The 26465-nt window shown below is 43.3% G+C and overlaps 2 protein-coding genes across 2 annotated transcripts in view; both read left to right on the forward strand.

The window, feature by feature from the left end:
- Positions 1 to 240: 240 nt before the first annotated feature.
- Positions 241 to 15098, forward strand: mdc1 (mediator of DNA damage checkpoint 1). The gene is made up of 12 exons (XM_086038655.1): positions 241 to 315; positions 769 to 923; positions 1231 to 1794; positions 2018 to 2081; positions 2825 to 3774; positions 4221 to 4283; positions 5307 to 8380; positions 9512 to 9637; positions 10635 to 10817; positions 10897 to 11022; positions 11933 to 12043; positions 12968 to 15098. The coding sequence occupies exons 2-12, from the start codon at positions 791 to 793 to the stop codon at positions 13169 to 13171; spliced, it is 5598 nt and encodes a 1865-aa protein (XP_085894781.1). The 5' UTR covers positions 241 to 315; positions 769 to 790; the 3' UTR covers positions 13172 to 15098.
- Positions 15099 to 16119: 1021 nt separating this feature from the next.
- Positions 16120 to 26465, forward strand: part of LOC147143276 (uncharacterized) — a 19423-nt gene continuing 9077 nt past the window's right edge. The window contains exons 1-4 of the mRNA XM_086038364.1: positions 16120 to 16253; positions 23457 to 23521; positions 24379 to 24399; positions 24502 to 24771. Coding sequence (XP_085894490.1) covers positions 23473 to 23521; positions 24379 to 24399; positions 24502 to 24771 — 340 coding nt within the window. The 5' untranslated portion in view covers positions 16120 to 16253; positions 23457 to 23472. The remainder of the gene's footprint in view (positions 16254 to 23456; positions 23522 to 24378; positions 24400 to 24501; positions 24772 to 26465) is intronic.

Genomic DNA, 26465 nt, shown 5'->3' on the forward strand with positions numbered 1-26465 from the left:
TGACAGCAAATATTTTTTTTTTTTTTAGCACAAAATGAAACTGAAAGTTTTTTGTTTTTTTTATTGTACTTTCCCTTTAAGAGACACGTGGCGCGAAACATAATCGTCTGGCTCCTGATTGTAATCCAATCAGAGATTTGCCAATTCAGACGGGAAGTGAAAATGACCAATGGATGTGGAGTATATGTGGATTGACCGTCATCCTGACCAATCGCGTGAGGTTTAGACACATTCTAGTAGGTGCGACCTAGCGCCACCCGGAAAAAAAGTTATAAGTTGTTTATCTTTTCATTGAGTGGAGTGGGACTGCGCCAGGCAAGTTTACACCGCTTATTTACACTAGGACAAAATTACATTACACACACGTTCTACGTTAATATTTGCGATCTTGAATACGAAAATGTGCAACATTTAGCCGCCAAAGTGATCAACAATCCGTTTACATTGACATTACATTGGACTTGTATGCAGTGACGTTTGAGTCTTAATCACCTTATCAGTTTGTTTGCGAACGTAATCAAAGCACAAGATCTGGGGGCGGGATCGGCCAGAACACAACTATGCACAGAAATATGCAAATGCACTAAAAGTTGCAATTACCCGGGGCATATCAGTGGAAAAAGTATCATTTCTGCCATGCTAACGTTCACGCAGGAGCCGATTAGCCGTTGACGCTAACGTTAGCGCTAACGTTAGCTTCGTAGCATCACATATTTGACGGTTGCTTGAAAAAAGGCTACATGTGCAATCTGTGCTTATGTTTTGCAGACGTCCTCCTTCTTGGCGAGGAATGGACGCCACTCAGGTGGTCAACGACTCCATCTTCGAGTCAGATGAGGAGGGAAATGAAGAGAAGCCAAACAAGGGGCTGCAACCTTTAGCGAAGCTATGCCTCTTGAAGAATGAACACATCCCCGAAAGAGGTGAGAGTCAGGCTTGGTCGGCAAAAGTGCTATCGAGCATATGTACCTAATAATAGTAATAATAATAGTAGCTTTAAAATATGTACCCCCCGTTGTATTGTTGACGTTATCCCACAAGAGAACAAAAAGTGAGAGGTAGCAGCTTCTCAGATTGCTGTGCAGTTTTTACTCAGACAGTATGTTTTACAATGGTCGTCACTTGCGATCTCAGAGGGCGGACTGATTCAGTTCACATGATCACTTTCGAAAGTTTATGATACCTGTTAATTCATCATAAATTGTGTGACAATGCACTTCCTGTCCTCAGAATTTCCCCTTTTTATGGGGGATAATGTGCTTGGTCGTGACATTGGCACCTGCACACTACCCCTGCTGGCGCCTTCCGTGTCCAAACAGCACGCCACCATCCGCATCTCCGTCCATCAGAGACGGGGATCCCCCAATGGAGTGGATATAGAGGCCGTGGTTCGGGACTTGGGCAGCATGAACGGTACCCGCATTGGTCGCGTCAAGTTGATCCCCAACATATCCTACCCCCTCAGCGAGGGGAACCGTCTGTTCATGGCGGACATGCCGTGTCAGTATCTCAGCCTTAACGAACACCTTGGTGAACGGACGCCGGGCGTTAGTGTCAGTTTACCGGGTGAATCCATAGAGAAGAGAGATGGCCTTAAGGTGAGTGCCAGCCAGGTGTTACAGGCTTCAACTAAGATTTCACCTCTGGCTAAAGTCGAGAGGAAGCCTCCCCAGAACAGCTGTCTGTCCTTTGAGACCACTCCAGTCCAGCTGCAGGGGATTCTGGTCCCAGAATCAGAATCGGACTCTGACGGAGAAAGGCCAAGGAACAGAGAGAGCAGGCGCAAGCTCAAAGGTATGTTTATGATTTGAAACGGTACAGAAAACTGATCCGCAAGTAGGGATTTGGTATTGTAGCTCAACTTCCCGTCATTTTCCTTCCTCTCACCAATTAGCGCACTGCATTTATCCTCCATTGATTCAAAACATTAATCGATTAATTAATCAACAATTCATCATTTATATAATATGTCCTCCCTTGTGGCGTCTTTCTTCATAATTTCCTTTGATGTTTACAGGGTCAGATTCCAGCCCCACCTGCTCAACCTTCTTGAGTCCCATAAACAAAATAGTCCCTGAAAGGTATATTTTACTATAGACATTAACTGATCCATCAATTCGGGTGCACCGACCAAGGTTATTTCAGTGAACGAAAACTTTCAAAATAACTCAAACTAAAATTGAAAAATCATTTTCATTAATAAAATAAAAACAATAATGGTTTTAAAAAAAAGAAAAAAGGAAAACTAACTGAAACTACATGAAATGTTTACAAATCTTTGTCTTTGGCTGTGTGGTCTCTACTTTTTGTCGCCAAGAATAAGTAAATAAAAAAGTGCCAGCAGATGATGTCGCGACTAGGCGACAGCCGTGCTTGCGGCTTGCGTGTTTGGAGTGGCTGTCACACTCGTGAAGTTGTAGATAACAAGCGTTCTACATTTTTGCTTCCTATGTGAAATATATATATACGGTACAGTACATACATATAAAGTATAGTACACTGTACAACCGGGTTTAATACTTCTCAATTCAAGCCACCTTGGCAAAGAAGAGATGGAAAGTGAGACCATCCTAGTTTATGTGTGGATGATTGTTTTTAAAATATTGTTTTCAAATTTGGACTACACAGTACTTACCGTGATGTCTTTTTAGTCTTGCACAAAAAAAAAAGTAATACTAAACCTTATAAAAACTAAACAAAAACAAAGCATTTCTGAAAAGCTAAAACTAATAAAAACGAACAAACCCGCTCTGAAAATAATTGAAATCAAACTGCATTTAAACCTGCTTGTACATCTGAGCAATAATCTCTGTCCTTTCCATAGTCCTCTGTGTGAAGATGCAACACCCGTCACGCCGTCATCATCTACCAGAGAGACGCCTCGCGGACATGTCGGCTTCAGCAAAGAAGAGCCGGACGCGGATGTTGGGGGACAGCCTAAAAAGGACACGCTTGCGTTTGTGGACGACAGTGACGAGGAGGAGGCAGACGCAGTGGAAAGCGGCCAAACACCGGGAGGGCAACACTGTGCGCTAGAACAGCTGCAAAACCCGGCCAGCTTTACAGAGGAGGAGTTGCCGCAACTGTCCACAAGCACCGCTTCCCCACGTGCCATCCCTAATTTTAACATGGACAGCGACACTGACATGGAGGAAGATGGTGGCGAGGCGCAACCGGCGGCCAACCAGAGATCGGACGCCGCTTGCTTTAACACGGACAGTGATACAGATGTGGGTGAAGATGACGCAGGAGACGCATCTGCACCTCCCGCACGGCCCGAGGGAGGTGACGATCACCCCGACATGTCACCCGACGCTATCAAAGCCCATGTGGCTCCTCCGTTGCTGCCGGATGACTTCCAGCTAGACAGCGACACAGATGAGGACGAGCAGGCGGGCGACACCAGCCGCGATACGCCGATACCTTCCGGGCTAGCCTCGATCGGTGACATTTCCGAATCAGATGACGACGGGGCCCTCGCTCTGACGACGCAACCCAATGTCAGCGAGTCAGCTGCGGGGTCAAATGACAGCAATGGGGCGCGGGAGGCTGCTCACTCGTCACCTGTCGCCACCGCACCCTCCTCAGATACTCCCGGTATCACGGCAGCAGCCGCTCCAACCGACACGGATGAGTCCAGTGCGCCCCCTGCTGGCCAGGACAGCGATACGGATGCGGAAGAAGAGAAAAATGCAATAACTCTTCCAGGGATAAAACAATGTGCTTTACTGTCTCCACATCTGCAAAATTGCTCTACCCCCGTGCGACTGTCAGGTAAATACAGTTGAACGCAGCAGGACTAAGTACATCTGCACAATGGAGTAAGACAAGCGCTGTCTCAAAAATATGTTAATTGCCGTTTGTCCTCATTTTAAAAAACACTTTTCACCACTACAAGCTACAAATATAATGATACACGTGCTCATCATTCAGAACTGACATTTCTTACCTTTTTGCAGTAAACTGTATATCAAGAGGAGACGCGCCAATGAAAATTTGCAATATATAGAGACCCACATCAAATTTTTAAAAAGCTCACCCTTGACCGTAAATTAGGGCAAGCGCAACAGAAAATGGATGGATTTTATTTTTATTTTATTTTATGTATTTCAGTTGGCTTGTGTCACATTTCTGATGGGTATCAAGCAAAAAGAGTTTTGGAAAGATTGTTTTGCTTTGAGTTAAGGTTGATGTTGTTCTTTACACTTGAATATTTTCAGAAGGAGAAATGGAGGAAATGGAGACCCAAGCCTTCCTTACACCCTCTCTTGGTCCATTTGAACGTAAGTTAGTGTTGAGTAACTCACTCTTTTAAGCATTATTTCCACTGGGCAAAACAATTCGCTGACCATTTGATTCTTTTTCCTTTGTAGGCCTTGAAAAAAAAAATGCACCGTCGTGTTTCAGTGCTACATTTGTTTGGGTGATTTCACTGGCAAAATGTATGCTGTTAGTGCAGTGTGCCGCGGTACATTAGTGTGGCGTGAGAGGTCTTCAGGTGTGCCGCGGAAAATTACCCAATGTCAATTATGTTGACAAAAAAAATGTTTTTGGCGTTAATTTATCCATGCCAACCATGTATAGTAACAAGCAGAGCAATGTAATGCTCTTCCACCAAATGACATTATACATTTTATATACTTTTTTTTTTGGAGAATCATTTTCTCAAGTGGCGTGCCGTGAATTAGCTGAGCGATATTATGGCAACATCCTGTGGAAAGATAAGCCAGATCAAGGTTAACTTGATCCAAACTGAACAGTAGCGCTTGCGTGGAAAACAACTTTATTTGGTAACATTTATTTTCCAAGACAATGCTTAAATAGGAAGTCAATCCAAACATATTTTTTTCAAGAATATGTTCGATACAGGCCCACTAGTTGAAACAAGGAATTCTGATAAATATTGCATTTGTGGAATAAGGGTTCATCCATCCGTTTTTAGCCATCTCAGGGGGCGGCCATTTTGTCACTTCTGTCGACTGAAAATGACATCACAACTACTCAGGGCTCAACGACCAATCGCGGCTGACCTGTTTTCTAAAGCTGAGCCGTGGTTGGTCGTTACCCGAGCCCTGAGCAACTGTGATGTCATTTTCAGTCGACAGAACTGACAAAATGGCCGCCCCCTGAGAGGGCTAAAAAGGAGTGGATTTTGCTTCTTAACTCATATTCCACAAACGCAATATTAATCAGAGGGCCTTGTTTCAACTAGTAGGCTAGCTGGGAACATATTCTTGAAAAAAATCTGTTTAGGTTGATTTCCCACCTTTTAAAGTAAAAAAAAAAAAATCCTTGTCGTTACCTAGGTGGCTTCAAGAGTGCGGTAAGATCTGCAGCCTTGTCTTCATGCTTTGACAGCCTGGAGGACGAGGAGGACTTTGTCGTGGCTGAGACGCAGCCCTTCATCCTTCCGAACCAAAGGCAGAGCCAGAGTTGCAACAAAGACGCCAAGCAAGCCTCGGACTGTGACTCATCCGGCGAGGACACGGACCAAGTGCCTCGCGGGCAGGCGTCTTTCCAGCTGGGGTTGTCCGACAGCAGCCACCTACACAGCGCGTCCCAAACTCTGGCTCTGGAAAGCACCCAGGCCTTTGTCTCTGACACCCAAGCCTATACGAATACATCAAGTGCAGACACAGCCTCCCTTGGGAATGACTTGGAGGCCACGCAAGCCTACGAGGCCTACGAAGCGCCTGCCAGCAGTCCGGCGCTGCTCGAGGGGAATCGCAAGGTAAATCTCGGTTTGCAAGAAACGCAGATCTATATTTCAGAGCCCGACAGTGAGTCTGAAAAAGAGCCGAAGGAACACACCGAGACCCAACCTTTTGACTTGCCCACCTCTTCTTCCCTTGCTTTGGCTGAAACCCAACTCATGACTGCCTTCCGGGAAGAGGAGCGCCCGACTACGACTTCTGTCCCCCCTTTGAAACTAAAGCAAATTGCTAACAAAACGAATTTGAGCACAGGACATGGCGAGGCACAAACTGACTTCGTAGCTCCGACCGTTGCCGAATCCCAGCCCAGGCGCGCAAGAGAATGCGGGGAAACAAGTGCGAAGCGACCGCAGCTTGAAGAAGCAACTCAACCTTTGATTGTGAAACAGCGGCCCCTAGCTGCAAGTCAAACTGAAGACGGTGAAGGAGACGGCCCGATTCAAGTCTTAACTGAAAGAGAAGGACAACTTGGTGAAGTCGTGCCGCCCATTGCGAGTTCTTATCGTTTGGCTGCTAGTTGTCAGCCTACGAGTGTAGCCGCAACACAGCCTATGGCCGCAAGTGAAAATGAAGCAAGCGGCGATGACGACTCGATTCCAGTTTTAGCTGAAGGAAACGTACGGATCGATAAAGAAATGCAACCCAATGTGAGTTCTCCCGGTTTGCCCGCTGATAATCGGCCTCGGAGTAAAGTTTCAACACGGCCCGCGCTTTGGAATAAAAATGAGGAAACTGACGGCAAAAACTCAATTGAAGTCTCACATGAGTTAAGTAAAGTGCAGTCGAATGAAGAGACGCTACCCGGTACGAGTTCCTACGTTTTGCCTGTTGCAACCCAGCCTTTGGCTACAAATGAGGAAAGTGATGATGAAGACCTGATTCCAGTCTTACATGAAAGAAAAAGACAACCTCGTATCATTCCTTACAGTTCAGCGGCTCACCATCCGTCTCGAAGTATAGCGCCGACCCAGCCCATGGCCGCAAGTGAAAATGAGGAAACTGACGTCGACGACTCAATCGAAGACTTGCGTTTAAGTCAAGTGCGGCTTAATAAAAAGATGCGGCTCAGTATAGCTGCGACACAGCCTATGGCTGCAAGTGGCAACGAGGAGAGCGATGAAGACGACTCGGTTCCGATCTTGCCAAACAAAAGAAAAGCAATGCCGCTGCAAATTGAGGAGACGCGGTCCCTCAGCAGTTCTCTCGAAATCCCCTCAGACGGTTGCAATCATACAAATCCCGCACAGAAAAGCGCTGAAGTCCGAGGGAGCGGTCATGTCTCGGCATCAGTAACCCCGACGCACCCAGAAGAAGAGGAAACGCAGCCTAATTTTGACACTTTGCCCAAGAATGAAAAAGAAGAATCGGGTCCCGGTCAAGAAGAAACTGCAACTCAGCCCGCGGACACGTGTGAAGATGACGAGGCTGACAGCGAGATCTTGATCCGCGGCTCGAGGAAAAGAAAAGCCGAAGCGCTGCAGATCGACGACGAGACCCAGTCGCTCGTAGGGTCTCGAGGCGAGGATCGGACATGTGCGACGGCAACTTCGGCAACCTCTGCGGTTGAACGTCGGCCGACGAGCCCGGGCAAACCAAGCCCGCGGGCCCACCGAGCTAGTATCAGTCGCGGCGTCGCCGTTGAGCACTCGAGACGAACGCGGTCACAATTGAGAGGAAAGGAGGAGCCGGGGGAAAAAAGACAAACGAGAAGCAAGGTGGGAGAGTCCAGGCTTGCTGGGAGTGAGCTTGAGCAAGAGGCCACGAGGCAGCAGACCGACCTTCCCGAGGCCCAAGACGGGAAGCGAGAAACACGACGGGGCGGGAATGCACCGCGGGAGAAGCAGGAGCGGGAAGAAACCCAACGATCGCTAGCGGCGGAGGACCGAGAAAGACACGAGAGACCGGAAATGGAAGCGGAGAAAGCGCTTGCTCATGACGACGAAGAAAAACCCGAGGCCATACCGAGAGGCCGGAGAGCAACCAGAAGAACCATCGCCGCTCTTCCCCTCGCAGACGATGCCCCAGCCAAGCGGACCAGATACCGCTCCAACTCCCCCAATTCCGTCAACTCCGAGGCGTCCGCCCCAAGCGTCCGAGGGAGTCGAGGCCGACGAGCGCCAGAGCGGGACGCTCGCGGCAATTCTCCCACGGGGGCACTGTCCAGATCCAGCTCCTTGAACTCCCTCGCTTCGGACATGTCTTGCAGCAGTCTCGGCTCTCGGAGAGGTAGAGGAAGCGGGCGCCGGATGGAACCCGGGCCCGGCTTGACCCCGCCTGCTTTCAGTCAGAGCCCCGCCGCTAAGCCGACGACGCGGGGCGGGAGGGGCAAGAAGGCGGACGTGTCCGTCACCGCGCTTTCTGATGGAAACGATAAGAAGCCCAAATCAAAACCGGCAGCTGCCACTAGGGGGAGGAGGCCGGCAAACGTAAAAGAAGCCTCCAATGCAGAGTCGTCAATCTCTGACGAATCTCCCCTCCCTAAAAGGAACATCAGGGGCAGAGGTCAGAAGAATCCAGGAGAGGAGAATTCAACGCCAGTCCAAGTTAAGAGAAGAGGCAAATCGTCGTTTGCTCAGGGGGACGGGAATGAGAAGGAATCTCCCCCCGACATAGCCAGCCAGGACGGAAATGCGACATCTGTCGGTGGTTCCGGGGAAGATGCTGAGGTAACTCCAGCCATGCTTTTTATTCGATTTTTGTTTTTATTTTGATTGAAATGACATCTGAAAGGTTTCCGCTTATTTGTTGCTTGATAAAGTTCCGGATCGAGGAATTTCTTGTAACGTTTCGCCCTTACAGTCCGCTTGCATTCGGGGCCAATCAAACGGGTGGAGTTTCGGCAAATTGATTTGTAAAACTGCAAAATGCCACCCGGACAAATGGAATGAAACGGTATTGCCCGGCACGGTGGCACCTAGGCACCCCTTTTTCGGACCCTTTTTTTGCCCTAACGTTTGAAAAAAATATAAGTTCCTGGAATTGAATGGCTAGTGAAACAACAAATAAATTCGTCAATGGCAGTGAATGAGTTAATCGAAATACAATTACGATTATTACACTCCACGATTACAAAATTGCAAAAATAATCATAAAAAATGATTTTGAATATTCATTTATATCCAAAATACACCACATGTTTACGCAAGGAAATCATATTTGAATTTACACATTTGCATCTTTTATCATTTTTTTTATAATAACAAATTGTATACATTTTGTTTGGTCCAAAAGAAACTTGCTTACATTTGTCTTTATATTTTTTTACATTTAAACATTTTCTTGTTTGTACCAAAAAATAAAGGATGGTTTGAATAATCCTGATGTCAATGATGACCAAAATAATCACAATTCATATATTTTTTCCATAATCGAGCTTCCCTAGCGGCACCTGGCTTTAATGTCTTGCCTTCCGCTGAGTGCCACTGTAGTCAGCTTTGTATTGTCGGAATGTATCATAGCGCTCTGCTATTGGCTCCGTTTCAACTGTGCAGGCGTACGTAAAGTTGTGGCCACAAATGGAAGGTTAATTAGCCAATGGTTGATATTGCGCAACATGAAATCTTGAGTGCTGCAGCTACTTGTCTCTGTTCTGAGTCATCCTTTTGAACTAATGCGCTTCATACGTCATCGCTGAAAGCATGACACATCCCCCCCCTCCCCACTAAGCCACCAGAGTACCCTAACTCACCACTAACGTTAAGGCATTAATGAATTAAGCGGCAAATTCATGGCTTGCCAATGATCATTTCATGTTGATCTGTCTTTCTTTTTTTCTTTTTTTTTTTTTTTTTTTATAGCCTCAGATGTCAATCAGCAGCAAGAGGAAAACGCAAGCCGCTTCCGTGAAATCCCGCCCCGTTACTTCTCGCAACTCTCCTGCTTCCTTGAGTCGCCGACCACGTGATTCCAGCCACGTTTATAAGGTTTGCGTGTCATGTCGATGTGTTCTCCTCCCTTTCTTTGAGAGGAAACTCATTTTCGAAAAACCAAGACCATGAATATTAGAGCATGTCGCCGCCAAAATCCCCGTTCCTTCATCGTTGGTGCGTTGGGTAAAACACCCAGAGCACGCTGCTTCACTCATACCGTTGAGAAACATGGGGGGACACTATATATGTGCTAGGGCTGTGCAATTAATCGAAATTCAATTACAATTAAGATTATTACACTTCACGATTACAAAATTGGCATAATTGTAAAAAAAAAAAAAACGCTGATTAAAATGTATTTATATCCAAAGCACTATGTTTGTTTATGCAAGGAAATCATACTTAAATGTATACATTTGCACTTCCTTTTTTTTTTCTTTTTTTTTGTATTTTACAACTAATTTTCTCAATTTTGTTTGGTCCAAAAGGAACTTGCTTACATTTATTTGCATTTCATTTATCGTTTGTGGAATAAGTGCTAATCCACTAGTTTTGAGCCATCTCCGGGGGCGGCCATTTTGTCTACTGTCGACTGAAAATGACATCGCAACTGCTCACAACGACCAATCACGGTTCAGATTCAGAAAACAGGTCAGCCGCGATTGGTCGTTGTGAGCAGTTGTGATGTCATTTTCAGTCGACAGAAGACAAAATGGCCGCCCCCAGAGATGGCTCAAAACGAGTGCGTTTTGCTGCTTGATTTATATTCCACAAACGCAAAATTAATCAGAATGCCGTGTTTCAACTAGTGAGACTTCTGGGAACATATTCTTGAAAAAAATATGCTTGGGTTGACTTCCGTATTAAACATTTTCTTGTTTTGTACCATAAAAAGAAATGATCGTTTGAATAATCATGATTTCAATTATTACCCAAATAATCACGACTCCAATTTTTTTCATAATCGAGCAGCCCTAAGATGTGCCCCGAATGTGCATCATCACCATGGCGAGAATGTTCGTTGCATCAACGCACGGTCTCTCCCGCTCAGGTGCTGTTCACGGGCGTGGTGGACGAATCCGGGCAGAAAGCGCTGACCCGCTTAGGAGGTTTTCTGGCTAATGGCACCGCAGACATGAACTGCCTAGTCACCGACAAGGTGCGAAGGACTGTCAAGTTCATGTGCGCTGTGGCCAAAGGGGTCCCCATCGTCAACGTACACTGGCTGGACAAGGTCGGTCACTGAATGAGCACTGCAAATGAAAGACGTAGCACAAGATTTGAGACTTTTTTTTTTTTTTTTTTTGTTACAGAGCAACAAAGCCAAGAGCTTACTTCCACCTGACGGCTTCATCGTGAGCGATCCAGAGCAGGAGGAGAAGTTCAACTTCCGCCTGCAGGAGACTCTTAGCTTCGCCAGCAGCCAGCCTCTCTTAAAGGTGATGGAGCGCGTTCATTATTATTTATTACAAAGGTGGGTTTTTGTTCTCCCATCCATCGTGGCGGTTGGGTTAATGTCGACGATGACTGATGATAGGCGCTGGCTGCTCTCCAGAAGTGTTTTGTAGTTAGTCGGGTTGTTATTGTGCCTAGTGCCAAGCTACCGCTTTGACTAAATTAGCATTTGCCCTCAGATCAATAGGTCATCAATCGGAATGACTTTTATGATGAATAGGTCTGCTCCCACAAAAATTATGGAGCATTTTGTATGAAAAATAATGCACCTTATAAGTAGAAAACTAAAATGTAGGTTATTGGATCTGTGAAATTATGGCAAAATGAATGCTGGTGTTTAATTGGATTTTGTGCAGAAAAAGTGATTTTGGGGTTCCTGTGAAAATGCTTGTTTTTGGGGTAAAAAGTACTGTATCTTACAAAGTGTGTGTCAAATTGGCTTTTTATTCAGAATTGCATTTCAATTTGAATCGTTTTCTGGTTTTATTCATTCATGGCCAAATGTAGTGTTTTGATTGCATCATGCTAGCAATATTTTTGAAAGATGTGCCGCCAAACTCTTTTTCAACATTTTTTGTGTGAGCATCTTGTAATTTCAGCTTGGAGCATTTCAGGACTCAACCGAGATGAGATGACATGATGAATGCTTAAATTAGCACGCTTTTTACCTGACGCAGGCCATTTCCACTTGCATGCCAGCATGCTAACACAGGATGTAAACTTGTGCTGCTGAGTCATCTAAAAGAGCGTCAGATACGACTCACCCCCCCCCCACACCTAGAAATGACACAAGAACATGAGAACCGCTCAGAACGACAATGTATTGATCATTTTTGTGCAGACATTTAAAAACAAGATCCGTAAAAATGATTTTTCTTTGATGTTTTGTTCCAGGGCTACAAAATCCACATCACCAAGTCGGTGAAGCCCGAGCCGCCCCAGATGAGAGACATCATTTCCTGCGGCGGAGCCACGTTTCTCGCTAAGATGCCGTCTTCACATAAGGTGCCGACTCCTAAAGTCTGTTTTGTACTACGGTCGGGAAATTGAAATGATGATTTAAATTTTTACTTCCTGAATGCACCGTGTTGCTTGTACAGCGAGCCTGTATGTTTTTCTGCCCTTTCTGAGCATGCTTGAAGCTGTTGATTGACACCCCAGTTGGAGTTAACTGTCAGAACTAAACACACAGCAAATAGAATTAGACACATTGTATATTCACGCACAGTACAAGCCGTGCGTTATTGTAGAAACATTGCCAGTGCCAATGCTAACAGTCAATTTCAAGAAGTATTCAAATGCCAATAGACGTCGACCGACGGGAGTGATATTCCTTCAAATAGTGACTATTGACACACAAAAGCCGCAGGAACACATACAGACTGAAAATATAACAATACTCAAAGGCACATATTATCTCATTAACTGCCATTGATGAATTTACACGTCTTTTCACAGTCCAGCCATTCAAGCCCAGGAACTTATTTATATTTTTTCAGGTTTTTTTCAAAGGTTAGGGTAAAAGAGGGTCTGAAAATGTCTGGCAGCGAGTGAGTTAATAAAGCTAAATCACAACCGGCGTTTTCTACTCATCTTAATGTATGTACTCCATGCATGCACCACACTGCCCCTAAGAGGCCAAGGTGTGCACAGCAAGATCAGCCAGTACGTTTATTGTTTTTTTTTTTTTTATTCCTATTATTTGTATATATTATTATTTTACAAATGTATTCTCCGGATGTTCAAGTTATATATTTGTATTTTGGTAGTTGTATAAATACAACACAACCTTCCGGGAAAAATAAGCCACTAAAGTTTGCCATCTAAATGCCTTGATGAGATTATCAATAAAATAAAGAAATAAAGAGTGAGATACTTGAATATAACTCAAAACAAACAACATATTTGCTTTGTCCCGGCCCTCGCCAGCCTAACACGGTGGTGATCTCCTGCCCGGAGGACTGGCCGCTGTGCCGCGCGGCCATCTCGGCGTCGCTCCCGGTTGTCTCGGCCGAGTTCGTCCTCTCCGGGATCCTGCAGCACAAACTAGACTTCGACGCTCACAAGCTGTCCGGCCCGCCGCAACAGCCGCAGCCCGACGACGGCAGAAGGCGGAGCAGGCAGAAGATGTAGCATCCGGAAAAAGCTTTTGACAGTAACAACATAGACTCTTTTAATAAGAGATCCCAAAGAATTGACAGCATCAGGGCCGCACCTGCTGTAACGTCAAACATGAGTAGATGATTACTTACAAGGAGTTGTGGACATTCCCGGAAATTTCACCCGAAAGCCACATTTTATGACATCGGTAAAATAGATGTCGGACAGCAACAACTGCTTTCGGCACAACAGGGAGGCGCATGGAGTGTCGGGTATAAAAATTCACACTCATGCCATTAGGGAATACCTTCATTCACACTTACCTTATGGCTCCGTTACTATCCCCAGAACAACAAACAATTGCAGGGCCTGACCGATATTTAGCTGTTATAAAGTTGGCAGAAATCTGCTCTTTTTTTTTTTCCCAGTTAAAAAAAAAAAATTAATAATGAAAATAAAAAATACACATTAATATATAATAACATAAGACAACGACATAATGAGATTCAACGCCCCACCCCGCCGCCAAAATAAGCTGTCAAAAAATTGGCTGATTTTTGCCGATTTTTTTTTTTTTTCTATTTTTTCTCTCCTGGTGTTAACTTGAACATATACTATAGATCAAAATATTGTAAAACAGACAAATTTTCTGCCTATAACTCATTTCTTTATTGTTATTAGAAGTGTTAAGGGACCAAAAAAGATATTTCGTATTTGAATTCATTCAAATTATTTTGACGATGACCTGTAATCAGTTATCAGAATTTTATTCTGCTCAATATTGGTATCGGCTTAAAAAAAAAAAATTTTGTCAGGCCGTAGACAATTGCTTAATGAACTTCCTTTCCATTTCTTCCACTTTTTTTTTTTACATAAGTATCCCAGCTTTTCCAGACGGTGTGAAAGAGGCTAATGACTGAGCTGGGCATCACAACCTTATACCGTCATCGATAGATCGGACAACAAGTGCACCTCATAACCGCCCGCATTCGGGTGCAATGTACTTACAGTAAGTACGTTTTTAAACACGCATTATTTGAAGCATGCCGGATGGCAATAATGACCCGTTCATTATCCCCGTCACATCCTCCCCGCCACGCCGAGCAGGAATTAGCCGCGCTTAAACGGCCCGTGGCGCTTCTCGGTAATCAGCTGCTTGTGAAAGCGGGGAGTTGTGTAAATCATGTTTGCGCGGTGAATCAAAAAGAAAAAAAAATAAAATAAATAAAACTACTGGAAAGCCGTCCGACTGGATGAGGCGGAGGCTCATGCCTCATGCTATGAAAAGTGCACGGGTCCCTTTCCTCTTCATACACTGAGATAATGAACGTAGCAGAGTGTCCTCTCGTCTCCATTAACCACCGCCGAACGTTCCATTAAGGCCTCATCCTCCTCCTATTAGCTGCGCGGCGGCTTCTGTCTTTTCAAGAGTCTGTTTTCAGTCGTCATCAATATCTTGCGCACTTTGTCCTTACCGCAAAAAGCCAGAAGTCGCTCGTACGTGTGCAGATGTGGCGGCGATGTAAAAATATGTGCCTCGTTACAGGTGGGGGAAACACTGTTGGACTGTTTTCTCTTGGAGGAAAATTCACCTTAAACTGGATATCAAGCGTATCGAATAAATACATACTCGAATAGCATTCCATCGCTTTCTGTCTGGGGGGGTCGAAAATGCGCTGGCTCAAGGAATATTTATAATGGCCACGATTAAGTTATTGTTGCTTATATTGTGATAGAGGTGCTGATTTTTATGCCTTATTTCGTGCCCGGAGATGGACACGATATTAGAAAGGACTAAGTGCAGTTCTTAATGAGTATACCTCTCAGACATAAACAAAAATGAACATTATTGTTGTTGCTCCAGCTCTTGTATGGGATCCAATTAGACTGTGCAAGGAAAAGGGGAAAATATGCAAGAAAAAATACTGTAACTATAAATAAAATATGTTCATGATATTAAGTCTTTTCTTTATTATGAGTTTTTCTTGTAGAAATATGAATTTTTGTAACTGAAAACACTCAAATATAAAAAAAAAGGAGTGGAAAGATGTGGGGGTTAAAAAAGCAGCACTCATGAATTAATCCAATTCATTGGGCTGCTCCTTCTGGTGTGCCCGCCTTGGCCACCAGGAGGCAGTAAAACATAATACTAAGCTGTAAGATGCTGTTGGTGCTCTTGGGCATTTTTTGTTTAGGAGAAAGATGAATATATGGCTGTGAGTGGGACTGGCCCAAAAATTCAATATCAATTAGTATCGCGATTGACACGTGATTTTTACATGAATCATCACCATTTTTTAAATTTGCAGTAAAAAAACGAATTTACATTTCCTTATTTTATAATGATGAAATAAATGTGGAAGTTGTCTCCATTTTTATGATACAATTCTAATAAAATTATGCTATATTTTTATTATGTAGCTTTTTTAGATACTACTGTAAATGTTATACATTGTTATTGCAACAACACATTTAACACTTAAAATAACTCATATCTTTATCAAATGGAAAAAAACGTTTTGTTTTGTTTTAATAATTCCTCTAGTTATTTTATGCCAACATTTGAGAAGTAAAAGAAAAAAACATGAGGGTGATGGTCTTAGTTTTTTTTTTATTACACTACCCCCCAACCACAAAATGAGCTTTTCAAAAGCCCTAATCAGTTTTCACAAATTTAGCTTCGGTCGTTTCCAAATTGAGAAAAATGTATCAAAATGAAACACAGCTCATTCGTGAGACTCTCTCCCGATCATCGGCTCAGTTCGGCTGGCGTGTTGTGGATCGTGTAGAGAAGGAGGCGCCGTGTGGGGTCGTTGCATGCATGCGCGTGTGTGCGTGTGTGTCCGCTGTTTCCCGACAGGAGTCGAGTGTTTCCGAGTGGCCGACACATTTTTGAACCTCTTCCAAATGTGGAGCCCCAGTCGCCGAGTGCAGCAGCGGCAGCAGTAGCAATAAAAGCATCTCTGGAGGAGGAGGGAGGGAGGGAGGGAGCGAGCGAGCGAGCAGGGACCCCACGCAGTCAACGTTCACCCACATCTGCACCGCCGACCGACCGAGTGACGGACGGACGAACGAACACTTGTTCCAGCCTCGCTTGGCGGATCATCCGAAGCAGGTAGGTGCCCCCACGCTGGTCTGGCTTCCCCGCTCTTCGATGCTCGCGTTCGGCCGAGTTGTCCGCATGTGGCCGGTGCATGAAGGGTTAAATTCTGCAGCTTTTTCACGCCTCGTGCGTGCCGAGTCTTTCTGTCCCGGGCCCTGCGGGGAACCGTTTGGACTTTAGAGCCTTGTCACACTCCATTTGCTTGATCATGGAATAAAGGTAGTTTCATTTTTCTTTTTCTTCTTTTTTTTTTAAATTGGGCTAAATGCTTACTGAATGGCTGCACTTACATCGTTGACTTGTCAGCCTCTGGGGAAATAAAATCCTCCAAAATTGATTTAATGATTTCCATTACAATCATGGTCACTTCATTAGGTACACTTGGACAATCTGATAATGAGTTCTTTAAGACAATATGTCCATGTTGACACATATACATTTTTGGACTGACAGTATGCAGTAGTGTTTCTAATGCTACGTTGAAACAATTTTTATTTACATTTGAAGTTGTAACTGATGTTTTAAAAACATTTTTTTTTTTTACTTATTGCAGATTTATTTTCAAATGCATTATTTGAGCCTGTATAACCATGTTTTTTAAATATATTGTTTAATTATTTACAAATGTTTATTTTTCAATTTACAATTGAAGAGTATATATAAAATTGTTTGGCTCCCCGTTTAATGTTTTTACATTTTTGGGGTGCTTGATATAATTTTCACTTTTTAATTTTTCAAATTATTTAAATTTTCATTAAAAAATGTTGTTTTTTTTTCCTGAAAATAAAATTGGCTGCCCTGTTAATCATTTCCAAATGAAAAAAAAAAAAATCATTTCTATCTAATACCCTCCTAAGCAACATCACAGTCGGGTCACCACTGCAAATTACAGCCATGCAGCCACACCAAAAACACAATTGCACTGCCAGTGTTCAGTGAAAACGACCGTATCCACTTTGACATCATCCCCTGTTCATGTTTGATTCCTTTTGAGCAAAACGTGTCCGCAAAGGCAGCCTTGAAAATGCAGGAAGGTGTACCTAATAAAGTGACAGGTGAGAGCCCTAACACTCATAGTTAGCGCTCGTCAGATGAATACATTAAGCGTAATGTAAGTTCATCTAAAGGGGCGCCTATACTACATGTACAGTATATGTTTTCTATCGTGAACAGTTAAAAGGCTTAACAGCATCCATTAGCTGAGAGGAGGCTCCTTCGTAGCTTCTCCCCCCACCACCACTGCAGAAACGCAGCCTGCAAAAGCACTACACTATATAGAGCAAGTGGTTGTCAAACTTGTCATACCAATTAGCACCTAAAAAAAATACTTTGCTCCCCAATGGCGTCCAACTTAAAAAAAAAAAAACAATGGACTAAATCGACTTTCGTTGGTTTTTTGGTTGAACATTTTGGTCTTTAAATATACTACGTTGACTTCTATTTTGTTGTATTTTGTATGTGTCGCTGCTGCATTTGTGTTAAAATAGAGGTTGTTTTTATACTTACTGTAAGGTCTATGCTAATTTCTGTTACAACATCTATGGCGTTTTCCCCATTGTAGCCTGTGTTAGCATTAAGCTAGCAGAGTTTTGTTAAAATGATAAACTTTGTTTGAACATTTTGGTATTTAAGTATACAATGTTTAATTGTACTTTGTAGTATGTGACGCTGCTGCATTTGTATTAAAGTAGAAGTTGTTGTTATTTCTCTAAACATTGATGTTATTTTCTGTTAGCCCCTCTATGTACTTTTCCCACTACATGTTAGCATTAAGATCGCAAACTTTCGTTAAAATTATTAGCTTTGGTTGAACATTTTGTTGTTTAACATACAGCATTTAATTTGATTTTGTTATATGCGATGCTGCTACATTTGTGTTTGAAGATTTAGATTTGCCGTAATATCTACGCTTATTTCCACAAATCTGTCTGTGGACTTTTCACATTATATATTAGCATTCAGCTAGCGGATGTTAAGAAATCTGGTGCGGGTCAAAGGTCTGGAGAGACTTCACCATTCAATAGCATCAGAAAGTGCTTCCAAATTTTTGACTGGTAGTATGTATTTAATATCATAGCCTCTGTAACATTATACACAGTTTTAACAGTAACACTGTGCTTAAACATAGGAAAATACAAGGTGTTGAAAAAAATCAATTAAAATGTAATGAATATAAATAAAAATTGTAGTTAAATAACTGCATACAAGCAAACAAATCTTCATGTTTAAATGCAAATAAATTGTACTAAAAAGTTGAATACAACTGAACTGTACTAACAGCGATTCTTTTGCATGCCACTAGAGGGAGCCCACACTTAGCACCACACTGAAAATCACAAACATAGGCGATTCACAGAGCAGCAGATGACACGTTTGTCACCCCCGCACGCTTTGTCAATAACGCAATGTGTTAACCCAGCCGCCTTCGTCCTCCTCCTCATCCTCCTCATTGATTTGAGAGATTGTGACAGGTGCAAGGAGCCTGTCTCATCCTTTAGTTCATCACTTTCACAGCCGGCCTGCTCGTCGCACTCGTTTGCTCGCCACAAATGAACCTTTGAGTCCTCCACTTCTTCTTTTCCTTGCATTCAGAATCGTTCACGTATTCCCTACTAGGACTGCGTGGATCATAAATCAGTCAAATCAAAAAACATTTTCAGAACACTAGTTGGGGCGTGCAGTTAACGACGTCATTCTGTCACATAATTACAACGTACGGGATCAACCTAAGATGGTGGAACTTCTCTTGTAAATATTTGATACATTTGTTTCACTTCCCTTTTCTTGAATCAAATCTGCAAAAGTGCAGTAAGAAGATGGAATAGTCCATTGCATGAGAAGGAAAGGGGGAGGACTTGAAACGATTATGATATATTGTCATGTGTTTTTGAGCATGTGAATCGATACTAAAATAGTAATTGCTTTAAATCGAAGAAATCTTTATTAATGACACATTTGGGGGCCCCGTGGAAATTTGGGGGGCCCCAGGGCAATTGCCCGTATTTGCCTGGTGGTAAATGTGCTTCTGCCTATATTCACTGCACATTCCAACAACGCTACTGTAATAGGGGTTAAACAACGAAAGATTTTTCATATAATAAAGTGAAACTCAAGTCCAAGTCGATTAATCGATGACGTTATTGATATTTTTCAGCACAGTACAGCCATCCCAACCTTGTTTTGTGCCATTTACGGTATCACTTGCAGACATACGGTAGTTGAACGGGCAAGCATAGAAACAAATGATTACAAATACAACCCTTAAGCTAATTGTATACTGTAAAAAACAGTTGGGTGAACTCAAAATTAAAAAACACACGCAAACAAAAATAGGCTAGTTTCATCATGTATCGAGGAGACTTTTGACACTTCCTATATGCTATTTAAAAAAACCCATTAAGAACACATTTGTTTTATTTCAAATGTTCTTGTTAAAAATAAGCAGGTTTTCCCATTTCGTTTTGTTTCCTCACTGTAATGAATTAAAGCCAAACTGTGACCTTAAAAACAAACTATGTACTAGACTTTGAACCGATTGGTCGACTAGTCAATGAGTCGAACTTACGACTCGGAGTCGACTAATCATCTCAAGCCGATGGTTGATAGAATAGCAGCTAGCCTCACTTGCATCGACTATTCTGATTCTAGTCATCATACAAGTGGTACCTAGGGATGTCGGAGTGGTTGAGTCGATTCCTCGACTAGTTGATTCATCGGTTCAACTCCTACTATATTGGGCCCGATTATTGGATAGGGAGTGATTCCAATAACAACCTCTACTTTGCGCTGGTTACTTCTGTTGCCTCAAGACACGAGTAATCAATCAAAAGGCGCCATCCTTAATGATCGAGTAATCGACTAATTGATGAGTAAGTCCATCCCTTGTGCGGAATCATCACAATGAGAGCGTCCCCCTCACCCACTTTCCTTTACCATGCCTCATGACTTATAAATGTCTCGCACAGCCCAACGAGGGGAGTGTACAATATGTGCAGTTGTTCCCCTTTTTGTGGCAAGAGGAAGCGAAAGTGAAAGATGAGCACTCGAGACACAGCCGAGCTTTATGTGACCATTCGCACACTCATCTGCAGTCACTAAAAGGCATTTCCGCCTCTTTAAAAAGCCACGCACAAAGACCTGCCTGACCTTGTCGAGTGTGAAGGAGCACAGGAGACGCCTTTGATTCCACTGCGAGACGCAGTGGATGATGTTACGTAAAAAAAAAAAAAATAAATAAATACAATTTTAAAAAAAAAAAAAAAAAGAGAGAGAGGAAGAATTCACTGAGATAGGGAGTAGGAAGAATGGGGGGCACGTGATGCAGAGGAGAGAAAGAAAGAGTGCGGTGGTGGGGAGGGAGGCAAAGAGGGGCAGATGGTTGTGTTGCGTTGTGTGTGCGCTCTGCAGCTTCACGGCCCAAAGGACGGCGCGGCGCCTCAGTGGACGCTGTTGTGCGCTTTGCATGTTCCGTGCTCGCTCGAGTGTCGGCGCACAGCCTCGGCCGCTGGACAGTAAACGATGACGTGAGGTGCTGTTTACTTGTAGGGGAGCATAGTGCAGAAGCAATGCGAGGAGACAAAATCTCTAAATATGAACAGAGTATTTTTGTTTTGACCCCCATTTTCAGGTGCTGAACTCAGAAGATTTTTTTTTCTACATATGTATAAAAAAAAACAACATTTTTTTAAAAAGGCCATTTCTGTCAAATATTGTTCACCAATCTGTTGAAATCGGTGTTAGTGAGCACCTCTCCTTTGCCGAGATAATGCATCCACTTCACAACTGGGCCCATTTTATTGTGGGCAGCCTAAGTCACATGTCACATCAATCACATTTTATTTATATAGCACCTTTCATACATGAAAATGCAACTCAAAGTGCTGTAAAACATCCAGAGCAAAACATCAAAAGATCCGTTCACGCCCTCCCTCCCTGTCTTCATAGGCCACACTTTTCGGCAAAGGAGAAGTGCTCGCTTACAAGGATTTAGACAGACTTTTGAACAGTATTTGAGAGAACGAGGCCTTTTGTTTGCATACAAAAATATCGTACGTAAATCGTTTTTTTTTTTTTTTTTTTCATTCTCTGATTGTTTGGTCAGAGCAACACTGTTCCAAACAAGCTTGACTGTAGTGATCGGCACACATACATTTGAATGAACTTGTTCTTGGACATGCTTAGAAATCTGGTTTGAAGGGGGAAATCAACCCAAACATATTTTTTTCAACAATATGTTCTATGCAAGCCCACTAGTTGAAACAAGGCATTCTGACAAATATTGCGTTTGTGGAATAAGAGTTAATCCAATTGTTTTTAGCCATCTGTGGGGGCGGCCATTTTGTCACTTCTGTCGACTGAAAATGACATCACAACTGCTCACAACGACCAATCACGATTCAGAAAACAGGCGTGCTGTGATTGGTCATTCCCTGAGCCCTGGGTATTTGTGATGTCATTATCAGTCGACAGAAATGACAAAATGGCCGCCCCCACACATGGCTAAAAACAATTGGATTAACTCTTATTCCACAAACGCAATATTTATCAGAATGGCGTGTTTCAACTAGTGGGCCTGCTGGGAACATATTCTTTAAAAAAAATATGTTTGGGTTGATTTCCACTTTAAAGGCGCACTTATGTAGAAAATCTAGACATCATGAGGTATCGTTTTTGCATAATATTAAGGTGACTATAATTATGACGTCGTGGTGGTGGTATTAGGAAATTGATTAAATCTGTTTACGCCCTTCTGGCACCTCAGGCACCAAACGCAGCCAGCGAGTATCATAAAAACGGTGCTTCGTCATGTCCTGCGCAAATAGGCTTGGTTGTCCTGGCGACATCACACTCGATGGCTGCTGAGAACACTCGCAGTTTCCTCCTGGGCTTTTTTTTTTTTTTTTTTTTTTTTTTATACAAGGGGAAAACTGCAGCAAAATCTCTTTTTGCACACACACGTACGCTAGCACGCACGCGCACCTCTTGCGATGTTTCTGGCCTCGTGCGCGTCATCGCTGCAGAGGAAAGCGGCTCACATCACCCTAATACCCCTCGGTGGCGCCTTTAATCGGGCGTCGTCTGCGCGGTTGTCACCGTAATGGCTTTGACAGTTTACGCTGGCTTCCTATTGAAGAGCAAGACAAGTCCCAGTTATGAATTATTCTCTTTTTTGAATCGGTTTAGGGGTGGGGAAACACACACACAAATCAATAGCGAGTGGCGCATGCTGTTGATAGATAGGTGGACTTGTTTTTCCCCCTTTGCTGGTGAGCAGTGAAATGCACTCACAATGCGGCTCGCCGTCGCTTGTCTGGCTGCCATCCATCATTTTTGCCACGAATAAACACAAGACGCGTTGTCTGTCTCCTGCGTGCGTTGCACTGCATCATCCCGGGGGCTGCTCTTCATGTTTTGGTGACCTTTAGCTTCAGCAGAGGGGCAAACAACTGCTCTCAGTATGATGCAGTGCACTAGTGCCAAGTACTACGTACGTAAAGACGTTTGGCAGTAGCGCTTTCTGGAATGCGCGATATGTGCGCCTGCACGGGGCAAGATTTGTGTTGGGAATTGCGCCCTCTTGTGGAGTCGTCCGCTTTTGAAGAAATTTTGGGGGAATGATGGGAAATGTAGCTAGTTATCATAGACACGGAGAGGAAAAGGTCAAAACCATCAGGTGGATTAAAAAAATGTTAAAAAGTGACACTTTTTTTTTTTTTTTACTAATCAAAATCCAGCACGTCATCAGTTGTACTAGTAGCGCACATTGTGCACAGTTTTATCTCACTAGGAATGTAGTTGTCCCAATTGTGTGCCAAAGTTCTCCTTCTACTAGTGTGCAGAAATGTCATACAGATGTGGAGGCAGTAGCTAGTGGCAAAAAAAATTACTAGTAAGACAGCCATTCTACTATTGCACTGAATTGTGGGACAATGACATGCTACTAGTGAAGTAAAATGGCGCACTAGTCGACAACTGCCTGCCTTATGTCCTATGAGTGACATAAAATTCTTCTAGTTAAAATCTAGCGCTTCACTAGTGGTAGTAGTAGCATGCCGATGTCAACTAATGTAAATTTTGTCTCATTGCTTATATTTAGTTGTCCTGAATACATGTTGACTTTCCATGAAAGCACAATAATAAAACTTGTCAAATGAATACCTTCTAAGCATTATTAGGCAGATTTTTCAGTTGTTATCGCTGGTTTTATCTCTGCAGGTACTACAAAACAGCCATGATGAGGACAACCTGTGCGGCCACGCTCACTTTTCTGCTTGCCACAGGTAGGAAATCAACACGATTTACTCGGCGGCCGAACTTTCACGGTCAGTTTTTCACGATTTTGATGGAAGGGTTATCTCAGTCTTGTTATCTCAAGGGATTTTTTTTTTTACACATTGAGGAGGTCAACAAGCACCCTACTCATTAGGGCCAGACCGATCAATTCCGATATATCGCGGAATAAAGTTCAGATGGTGATGATTATGGTTATTATATTATATAAATATATAAAAGTAATACAATAATTTAGTTTTCGGTTCCTTAACGCTTACAACAATAAAGGCATGAATTACATGCCGAATATTTGCCTAGAATACTTTACCCTATACAACAGAGAAAAAAATGGGTAAAAATCGGCCGTTTTTTTTTCCTAAATTTGTAATGTGTTGTGTATGTGTTAAAAAATATGCAGTTCACCTTCCAATATTAAAATAGTTCATATTAAGTAACCCTTTTTTAAATTGTAGTTAAATCTGTTTGTTTTCACAAAAAATAAGCAGCTTTTAAAAAAAAAAAAGTTGTTTGCTTACGCCACTGAATGTGAGCCAAATAAGGACCTTAAAAACGAAGTACGTACCAAACTATAAAGTGACCTTAAAAACAAAACACGTCGCTAACTATAATTTTTAGCGTCGCGTTACATAGTGATGATATATTTCCGTTTTTTCACCATCGTGACCAGCCCCTTGAGAGCAACCGTGACCTGCATTGAAAACCGGGTTGACACCCCTGCCTTATATAACCTACGTTCCACTGTGTCGAAGATGTGTCATGTAAAAAAGCCAAAGAAAAAGCTAGACAGCGGTTGTCTAAGACCTGGCACTAATTAAGTCATCTTCTCTTGTCCTTGTATCTGCAGTTGCGTCAGTGTCTGGCAAGGGTGAGTATTCAAGAAATGATAGCAGCCTCCTTGCATCCGTCCGTATTGTTCCAGTAATATGACCCCCCCCCCCCCCCCCCCCCCCCCGCCCCCTCCACGCAGTCAACGAGGAATCCATGACGCTGTTCCTCGGCGAGGATTTCCACATTTTGTTACACGCGCCCGGGCTGGAGGTGACGTTTCGCTCGACCTCGCGCTCGCCTGAAGTGGTCCTGATGCGCGGCGGCCTGGTGGTGGGCAACCGGGCAAAGAAAAATCTCCACCTCAGCCACCTTGTTGTCGACTCGCTGGTTGAGGGAGACGAGGGCGTGTACACGGTGAAGAACCTCGAAGACCCCGAGGACGTCCGACGCATCAGGCTCTTCGTTCGAGGTATGGGATGCACGTGGGTTGTGTGATTTTTGCGTCGTGCGACCGGTTGGAGCCGATGAAAAGTATGGCCACATGTTGTGATTTGATTTATTTTTCACCGAAAATATCAATGAAAAGTCGGTTTGGATAAAAACTTGCAGACACGTGCTATTTTTTTGTTCAAGTGTACATTAGGTTGCTGCCATAGCAACAAAATGATAAACGTTTCAGGAAGACAAAAAAAGCGCAACATTTGAAATGTGGCGTGAGTTTAAAAACTTTTTTTTTTTTATCCTAATCACACATAAGAAAATTTTAAAACAAAACATGAAATCACAAAATAAAAAGTTTTAAGGGAAGTCAAACCAAACATATTTTTTTCAATAATATGTTCTATGCAGGCCAACTAGTTGAAACACGACATTCTGATTAATATTGCGTTTGTGGAATATGAGTTAAGCAACAAAATCCACCTGTTTTTAGTCATCTCAGGGGGCAGCCATTTTGTCACTTCTGTCGACTGAATATGACATCACAACTGCTCAGGTAACGACCAATCACTGCTCAGCTTCAGAAAACACGTCAGCCGTGATTGGTCGTTACCTGAGCCCTGGGTAGGTGTGATGTCATTTTCATTCGTCAGAAGTGACAAAATGGCCGCTCCAAGAGATGGCTAAAAACGGGTGGATTAACTCTTATTCCACAAACACAATATTTATCAAAATGCCTCGTTTCAACTAGTGGGCCTGCATAGAACATATTTTTGGAAAAAAATAGGTTTGGGTTGACCTCCACTTTAAAAAACTGCGATCCCAAAAAAAAGCGCAATAGCTAAAATGATGCTTTTTTTTTTTTTAAACCAAAAGATCCTGCTTTCTTTTTGACACACACACTATGCGTCTGGACACAACGATGGCGGACAAGACTCCGGCGTGGTAAAGTCAAAACAGTGCAGGTCGAGTACCGCGTAAACTGAGGACCTCCTTGTACATCTTTTTTTTTTTTTTAAAAACCCGTCAAGCCAAGGTGCAGTATACTCCCGCTAGCAATTCCTCACTAATGACAAACACAAGGTCCATCTGCACTAACAATTCGTTGAACAGCAAAAGCCCTTAGAGAAGAGAGAAAAAGAAAAAAAAAAAAAAAAAAAGAGTGCTGAATGGAAGCAGTGTGTGAACGCAAGCGCGTGTCAAAGGCGAGTTTAGTGCCGTAACGCGTGCGTTGCGCACCATATGGAGTGTGCCGTGCGCTGCCAGCTGATGACGACTTTGTATGTTCGCTGTGATCACTGCGTGTCTTCCCAGCGCTGCCGGCAGCCTGTAATTATGCCGCTCTTTAAGCATCAGCCCGCTCTCCTCCCTTCCTTCCTTTCCCTTCCCTGCTGTGTTGCTGATTTTACCCCCTCGGAGTCCCACCCCCGTATTTCTGGATCACTGCTCCCTCACTTCATGACAATCTGTTCTTTTTTTATACCACTCAGACTTCCGCCTTAGCACCAAAGCTCTTTCCTCCTCCTACGTACTTCAAGCAATTTGCCGTGCACTCTGAATTTTATATTTGTGTGTTTGGACTGTTTGTCTCGTTCGGTAAACTCGACGTGCGCTCATGTACTGTTATGCCCTCCCATGCGGGCAAGGGGAGCGCCACAGTCGCCACTGCAGCGTATTCTATAAAAAGGAACTAGCATATTTTGATAAAGTAAGGAGTTGAAAGAA

The sequence above is a fragment of the Filicampus tigris genome, chromosome 8 (genome assembly GCF_054856515.1).
Source record: "Filicampus tigris isolate MCC_2025a chromosome 8, RoL_Ftig_1.0, whole genome shotgun sequence".
In the NCBI taxonomy this organism is placed as follows: domain Eukaryota; kingdom Metazoa; phylum Chordata; class Actinopteri; order Syngnathiformes; family Syngnathidae; genus Filicampus; species Filicampus tigris.